Genomic DNA, 8,546 nt, shown 5'->3' with positions numbered 1-8,546 from the left:
AGGAGCTATGACAGAGCCTGTGGGCCCAATCCCCACACACGCAGTACCCTTCCACGGCCACAAGAGGGCACCCTCTCTAACATGTGACGTAACTTCCTGCATTCAATATGCTCCGTGCATTTCAGTGGGGTCTTTAAACAGTCCCAGCCTGAGGCTTTTAGCGACCCCTACCGGTGACAGTGAGTGTCGTCCCGTGCACAGCTCCATGGGCTCCAAATGCTGCAGCCAGGAGGGTTCTGGTGAGGATGATCAGGACAGACCTGCGAACCTTGACTTCTCTTTATTATTGGCTCCCTGACAAATCCAGGACAGAAGCTTGTTCCAAACATGTGGACACACAACCCTCATGGTCAGTACTCGAGTTGTAAAAAAAAATCAGGGGGGACGGTGGATTTTATCATATAGGGACAGATAATTTGTGCTGATTACAAATAATATAATATATTACAAATAATAGCACTGACCAAAACACCTGCAGAAATACTGCAGGAATGACATAGCAGCAGTTAAATGCAGCCTTCTGTAAGCTTTAAATATCCACTGGGCTTACATCAAATACATCATAACACAACAATAAAAAACAGTTTTCTGAACTTATCAATATGACTCTGTCCTTCACAGGATAAGTACAATGGATCACTGCCAAAACTCAAAATCTTAACAAGAATATTTGTCTTATTTCTAGTTAAAATGTCTCATTTTAGTAAAGAAAATCTCATTACACTTAAAACAAGACTCATCACTGGAAAAAAACAACAATATTCACCTGTTTCAAGTAGATTTTCACTTGAAGTAGAAAAATCTGCCAGTGGAATAAGATTTTTTTGCTTGTAATAAGAAGATAAATCCCACTGGCAGATTTTCCTACTTATTTCAAGTGAAAATGTACTTGAAACAGGTGAAATTTGTCAAATAAGTTATTTTTCTGGTGTTATTTTTCTGGTGATGACTCTAAATGTTGAAATAGCAGTAAAACCACATTCATTGATGAAATGACATAAGGAATGGAAAGGGGGGATGGCAGTTTTACAGGGGGGATGATTTTGACCGTTTTTATTTCAGAGGGGATGCCGTCCCCCCTCATCCCCCCTCATCCCCCCTCAACTCCAGTACTGCTCATGGTTTATCCAAACCTCCAAAGGAGCAGCCAATCACGCACTTAGAAGCAGCCAGGCCTGTGCACCGACTCCTGCACTGCTGTTGCAAAGCCAAGGAGGATGCAGAGCTGTACAGGTAATTGGTGCAAAAGGTGTCTGCACAGTATTGACTTTGTAGTAGTGAATGGATGTGCACACATGAGAAACACTAACAACACTAAAGGGGTGAAGTACGTTGTACTTTTGCAAGACCATTATAGTAATAGCAATGAATGACTTTAGAGAAAAGCTGTGTAGCTTCATTGAAAGAAAAGGTACAATACAATACCTCCTTTACATTATGACTGTATCCATATGGTAATATTTATTTTCTATAATCCTGCTGGTTGACTTGTTAATCAAGTTTTAAGCTTCGTATAACAGCTTAAAAGGGCCCTGCCCTCATTCTTTTTGGCCATCCCCAGCATCCATACTGTAATACATCAAGCATAAGGGTATCAAAGCACAAAAGACGGCCGGCTCAGCCAGGTACTTACAAGTGAAGGCTCACTGGACTGCAGTGAGCTCTAACCTGTGAGAACAACAAGGGGCTAGAGACAGGACAGCGTCCGCTTCAGACCCAAAGAGGATGAAACAAACCTCTCAGAAGTCGCATCGCGTTTTCTTCTCCCACTTTCTGGCATGAGCTGAAAAGCAGGTCCTGTGGTTGCCATGGCAGCACTGCATTAACATGCTGAGCACAATCGCCAGGACAACTGTGGGACCATTAGTGAGTACATTTGCTAAAGGGGACAATTTGTGAGTTTGTGATGTCTGGCTCTTACTGTTAATGCTTCCAGGACAAAACAACAAAAAATATAATCTCACAACTCTCATGTCATTATTGTGATGATACGAACAATAAACAGAATATTAAATTACCATTAAAACATGTCTTTTTTTTTTACCCAGTTCATTTATCTGTATTCCTGTTAATTCACCAGCTCACATTATCCTCTTGTCACTGATGACTTATCTTTCATTGAAATGTAATTTTACTGCATCGTATGAATTTTTTATACAACAAACCTAAAGTTCTGGGGCTTGTGTGCACATTTATCCCATGTAACCCACAACGCTGCGACTGTTACATTATGATGAAGATTAATCTGCTCTGAAATGAATACTCCCACATCTCAGAAGGCAAATAAAGGCTTGTTTGAGTCGTGACAGTTTTTCTGGTAACTTCTCAGATTCATCATGACTGAACTCAAACAAAACTGAATCTTTGACCATGTACTTGAATGTGAAAGTCCAGAAAATTGATCACCATAGGTGTATTAGATAATAATCCATACATTATGTTAACATGGTCTATGTTTCGATGAACTGAAAGTTGCTACGGTAAAATAATCATGTGAGGCAATGAATTAAACCATTTTATCCCTAATCCCATTAAACAGTTGCTTTGACCTGCAGCACTTTATAATTACTTGCATAATTTTTTATATGCATAATTTTATGCTTTTTATAATCTGTTGCCTTCATCCTTTTTGTTTCTAGGACATCTTGACTATATTCTTGAATTAACCACCAGACATTAATAAATCCCAGGTATTGACTTTACTAGTCTTTTTGTCCTCATTTGCATAACCCTTTTTAAGCCTTTTAAAGACTTTTTTAAGACCAGCCGACAGATTTACAGGAATAGAAGCAGAAGAATTAGCAATAATGTACAGTTGGAGCTTCATAGTAGCTTGAGAAATACTGGAGTAGACGGTGGATGAATTATTCTCCTACCGTTGTACTTTATAAAAGGTTTCCGACCCCCAAAAAAACAGACATGACAATAAAAATCGTTTTTTTTGCCATTACCAGGCACATTGCATGAGTTTAATAAAGTGCAAATCATACAAAATGCCCCTAAGCCTTCTACAGTGACCTCTGAACCTGGAATACAGCGAAAGCAGTGAAAGAGCAGCCACTTTGAACAGTATGGTGAAGGTGCTGATCCCGAGGAAAGGCTGCTATTTGAAGGCTAAAGCTGTGATCAACAGTGTTAACATGAGTCATTCATATAATAACTAATCAACCTTTTTTTTAAATCCCATTTCTTCTCACTTTCAAAGTGCAGCTCGCACCATCAGTGTGATAAATTCAGATAATGCATCTCTAAGTACAGTACGTCTGATCACACACTCCTGTGAAACTACCGTGATCTAACTCACTTTCTGGACTCTACCGACAGTAACAAGGTAACGGAGTGAAGTCTGAGCCGTCTTCACCTTGGCTGCACGACCAGTACTCGAGTTGAGGGGGGATGAGGGGGGGTGGCATCCCCCCTGAAATAAAAACAGTCCAAATCATCCCCCTTGTGAAACTGCCATCCCTCCCTTTCCATCCCTTATGTCATTTCATCAATGAATGTGGTTTTACTGCTATTTCAACATTTAGAGTCATCACCAGAAAAATAACACCAGAAAAATAACTTATTTGACAGATTTCACCTGTTTCAGGTACATTTTCACTTGAAATAAGTAGGAAAATCTGCCAGTGGGACAAGATTTATCTTCTTATTACAAGCAAAAAAATATTGTTCCACTGGCAGATTTTTCTACTTATTTCAAGTGAAAATCTACTTGAAACAGGTGAAAATTGTTGTTTTTTCCAGTGATGAGTCTTGTTTTAAGTGTAATGAGATTTTTTTACTAAAATGAGACATTTTAACTAGAAATAAGACAAATATTCTTGTTAAGATTTTGAGTTTTTGCAGTGATCCATTTTACTTATCCTGTGAAGGACAGAATCATATTGATAAGTTCAGAAAAGTGTTTTTTATTGTTGTGTTTTGATGTATTTGATGTAAGCCCAGTGGATATTTAAAGCTTACAGAAGGCTGCATTTAACTGCTGCTATGTCATTCCTGCAGTATTTCTGCAGGTGTTTTGGTCAGTGCTATTATTTGTAATATATTATATTATTTGTAATCAGCACAAATTATCTGTCCCCATATGATAAAATCCACCATCCCCCCTGATTTTTTTTTACAACTCGAGTACTGTGCACGACGACCTCACACCTGCACCATCACAGGGCCGTTTCTCCTTCCCCGGCTCCCATGTCCACCCTCCTGTGCACCCCGATGTCCTCTATGTCCTCCCACTCGTCCTCCACCCCCTCTCCATCCTGGGGTCTGGTGGGTTTGCTGAGGCGGAGAAGCCGGTACCTCAGCGGCACCAGGAAGAGGGCGGGGTCAGGCATGGGGTGTGGCCTCTGCGGTGATGTCACTCTCTCCCGCGGGACGCAGGCTCGGACCCGCTCCTCCCTCACGCTCACGTACCTCCTGTGTTTTACCTGAGGCTGGCCAGGGGAGGCAGGGGCGGGTGGAGACAGGAGCCAGTCCGAGGCCTCCTCCTCCTCCTCCTCCTCCTCCTCCTCCTCCTCCTCCTCCTCCTGATCTTCATCCACCTCCTCCTCATCTCCCGCCTCTCCTCCGGCCTGCTGCTCCGCGTCAGCGGCGGAGCCGGCCCCCTGGCGCTGCTGGAACAGTTTTAAGCGTGCCGTGTGTAGCTCGTGGTAGAGAGTCATGGTGGTGACGTTCTGCCGCTGAAGCTCTCTGTTCAGGAGCGTGATCTTGTGACTGCGACGCTTCAGCTCCTCCAGGAAACGTCGCTCCTCTTCCCTGAGACTCCGACCCAGCGCCGACGCTCGCGCCCGGCCGGCCCGCAGATCGCCACGCGCAGCGACCATCATGCATTGCTGGTGCTCCAGCAGGCGCTCGGCGGCCTCACAGCGTGCTGCCAGCTCGGCTTCTTCCCCTGACAGACACGAGTTCACATGTTTATCTCACACAGGGACAGGTACCGGTGCTCACACCTGAGTTCCTATCACCAACACTGCTGTGGGTGCCACGTAAACCATATTTTCTGGACTATAAGCCGCACCTGCATATAAGCCGCATCCACTCTATTTTTAAAAAAATAATAAAAAAAAGATATACAAGCCGCATCTGCTCTACTTTAAAAAAAAGATATGCAAGCCGCAGATATTTATGTTGTTAGATTAGATATTTACTACATGTACAGAACCATTTTGAACTGTAAATGATGTACATGTTTGTACCTAAATAGATCCTTTCCTAACAGTGTCTTTTAACACGGCAGCAACTTTGCTGATTAAAACGGGACAGAACCAAGAGAAAATAACGGGTATTTATTTATCTATTTATTTGTTTGAAATCTGCTTCTACCTATTTCTATCTGCTAAAGAAGAAGTAGCGTATTCTTCTTTGCATTTATTTTGTCTTAGTTTTGATTCTAATTCCGGAAAATCCCTGAAAAATCCACAGAATAGCTGCACCTTTGTATAAGCCGCATGGTTCAAAACCTATGAAAAACGTAGCGGCTTATAGTCCAGAAAATACGGTAGATCAGTGTCTTCCATATTGATTTGGCACAAGCTTCACATCAGAGACCCCTCCTGTCCTGGTATAACGCACTGTGAGTGGTTGCTCCAGCCTGGGGGTCAGTGCCCTGCGCTGAGGTAAAGTGGACTCTAATGGTGAAAGCTGGCTCCTCAACGAGTATAGAAAAAAACTAGATAGAGAGGTGATATTTTTTTATAAAATCACACATTCCAGCTCAATCAGTCACAATAATTCAGGTGTGATTCATTTTAAATACTCAACAGCAGTATGGAAAATAGGGTTAGCTGCTTTCTTGCATGATGGAATTCTGGGAAAAGGAGTAGGAAGGAGGATTGTAAAGGGTTTAGACCAGTGGTCTTCAAGCCTGGTCCTCAGGACCCCCGGTCCTGCATGTTTTAGATGTTTCCCTGCTTCAGCACCCTGATAAAAATGACATTAACAGACTTGTGCAGACCTTGATGACATGCTGATGACAACCATGAATTAGAATCAGGTGTGATGATGCAAGGAAACATCTAAAACATGCAGGACAGGGGGTCCCGAGGACCAGGGTTGAAGACCCCTGGTTTAGACGGGTAAATGGCTGGCTCTGTCTTATGAACTATTTCCAAAGCAGAAAGTACACTTCCTTCTTGGAAGGTCGTGCTCCATACGGGACCTTCTCACAGCCATTTGGATTTTTCATTGATCCTTTTGGCGCAAAAACCAAAGAATGGATTGGATGCCTTTTCAGTCACTATTTTTCGATAATGTTTGTGTTTAATGTTTGTAGTGTGATGTGACTGAATAAAGAATTTCAATCAATCAATCAAATACACATGGATAAGATGACACCCCACTGGAAGTAAGTGAGAAGTGCAACCACCGAAGCCTGAAATACAAATGCACAGATCTGTGTAATCTGTGTGATATCTCATCTTGCGTGACAGGTAAATACCAGACAGTTTTCACAGTTTCCGCCTGCATAAGTCTGGAATGAGGCCATAAGAACATCAAAGCACAAAGAAGCCTTCACCATTTTTACCACAGAGACCTGAAAATGGATGGATCCGTCCATCCAGCCCTCAAAACATAATGCAGTATCACCACCAGACGGTGTCTCAGACATCGTATCTTCTCACCTGCTGTGTTTCTGTCAGGAAACCTGGAGTCCAGCTCACAACTCAGCTCTGCACACAGGAGGATTGAGAAGCAGAGGAGAAGGTGAGACAGGGCAGCAGAGCTGCAGAGCTGCAGAGCTGCAGCACATGCAGGGATGAGAGCAGGTAGGGAAGCAGCCACTGACCCTGGCAGCGCCTCTTCAGGTGTGTGATCTCCAGCTGCAGACCTGTCAGCATGGCCAGGTGCTCGTGCTTCAGGAAGGCGATGCCTCGCTCCACACTGGCCACCTGCTGCTCCAGCCTCCCCGCATCCATCGCTGCAGCCGCGCACAACCTGCACATGTGGGAGAGGATGCATTTCACTCCAACTTGCAGCATCGATGCTGAGACCCGTCTCTACACCAAACAAGGCAATATTGTGTATAGATTTCATATGATTAGGTCCGCTGTCGCCACTCAGCGCTTACTGCGGCATCACGCCACTCGTGCATGTATCTATGACATGCATTAGGTACTCTGTCTCGCATCATCCCTTTTACAACCGTCCTGGTTTCTGCAGGGATGTCATCCCGGAGCTGCAGCAGCAGCATCAGCATCACTGACCGTGGCCTCCCGCGATGCTGAGACGGCGTCCTCTCCAGCGCGTCTTTCATGGACCTCCGTGTGGCCTGGATCTCTTCTCTCTGCCCCCGATGCAGCACGGATGCAGAAAAAAACCCTTGTGCAAAAAACCACAGTCGTTTCCTAGAGGCGAGTCGGTTCGATGTTTGCCTTTTCCACGGAGTCCTGCAGCATACCTGAGGCGGAATAACCTCCTGGTCACCTTAAGGCTGTACGCGCAGTCCGCGGCGCTGCTTTCGCAACAAAGCAGCCTGTATGAGGAGCTGTTAGTGCCACCTGGTACGAGGAGCTGGTAAGCCTGATTTATGGTTCTGCGTTAAATCGACGCAGAGCCTACGCCGTAGGTTACGCGTCGCCGCGTACCCCACGGCGTAGACTTTGCGTCGATTTAACGCAGAACCATAAATCAGCCTTTAGTGCCACCTGGTATGAGGAGCTGGTAGTGTCAGTGTTAGGGCCAGAACAAACACACTCAGACAGCTTCTTTCCCAAAGCTGTGGGCATTCTGAACTCATCTGCACTAATACAACTGCACTGCCAATATTCTTTCATTCATTTATGTGCAATATTCTTTTATTCACTCATTTTTATAGTGTATTGTCTGTTTCTTGTTTTTTTTTTACATAGCCTTTTACATGTGTGCACTTTTATGGATGCTAAATACTGCTAAATCTCATTATACTATAATGACAATAAAGACTATTCTATTCTATTCTATTCTATTTCTATTTCTATTCACCTGGTATGAGGAGCTGTTAGTGCCACCGAGCAGCAGGAGGAAAAGGAGCCGGGTGCGGGGCTTCAACATGGACCAGCTGCTGCCAGCAAGGCAGGCATTATTTATTTATATGTGCATTATTTATTCCTAATAAAATGTTAAATCCATAAAAACACATTTTGAGCCATAGTTTCCCGTAAACATATCAATGCTGTCATGATCATGGGCCGAAATGCAGGCTCTGTACCCTAATCTAAATCGGAGGAAGGTTTTATCACTGCACCTGAATATTTGATTGGATACCTGAAGGATTTTTGGCAGGACATTACCTCCTGTTCCTCTGACCAAAAGTAAAAGGTCAAATGGGACATTTTCATTAAGTTGTCACCGAGAACCCACAGAAGGAATGCAAGTGAAGGCGCCAAAAGCAGAGAAGAAAATCAATCAACTTAAAAAGGCGAATAGAAAGCAGCTTCTTTACTTTCAGCACAATAAACATCTTAAATGCTAAATGAATTCTAAAACAGCATTTAATATACAGATGAAATCAAAGTTCTTCACATTATTTGTTGACGGGGGAAGTGATAACTAACAAGGATCTGACC

General features: G+C 43.6%; 1 protein-coding gene across 1 annotated transcript; it reads right to left on the bottom strand.

Moving 5' to 3' along the window:
• Nucleotides 1-4,027: 4,027 nt before the first annotated feature.
• ccdc92bb (coiled-coil domain containing 92Bb) lies at nt 4,028-7,453 on the bottom strand. Its single transcript, XM_061740850.1, has 5 exons — nt 7,206-7,453; nt 6,788-6,936; nt 6,624-6,671; nt 4,545-4,894; nt 4,028-4,505 (listed from the first exon to the last, which is right to left on the bottom strand). The coding sequence occupies exons 1-5, from the start codon at nt 7,253-7,255 to the stop codon at nt 4,164-4,166; spliced, it is 939 nt and encodes a 312-aa protein (XP_061596834.1). The 5' UTR covers nt 7,256-7,453; the 3' UTR covers nt 4,028-4,163.
• Between the last annotated feature and the right edge of the window lie 1,093 nt (nt 7,454-8,546).

This window comes from Cololabis saira, chromosome 14 (assembly GCF_033807715.1).
Source record: "Cololabis saira isolate AMF1-May2022 chromosome 14, fColSai1.1, whole genome shotgun sequence".
Classification (NCBI taxonomy): domain Eukaryota; kingdom Metazoa; phylum Chordata; class Actinopteri; order Beloniformes; family Belonidae; genus Cololabis; species Cololabis saira.
Note: the sequence above shows the minus strand (reverse complement) of the source record. Positions and strands in the feature narration are given on the sequence as shown.

Bases quoted from the DNA above. Each gene is read 5' to 3' on its own strand.
- ccdc92bb (XM_061740850.1), bottom strand. From the start codon at position 7,255: ATGAAAGACGCGCTGGAGAGGACGCCGTCTCAGCATCGCGGGAGGCCA. The intron at 4,895-6,623 runs GTGAGAAGATAC...CGTGTCTGTCAG, and splicing joins TCCTGACAGAAACACAGCAG to GGGAAGAAGCCGAGCTGGCA. The intron at 4,506-4,544 runs GTGGATGAAGAT...GAGGAGGAGGAG, and splicing joins AGGCGGGAGATGAGGAGGAG to GAGGAGGAGGAGGAGGAGGA.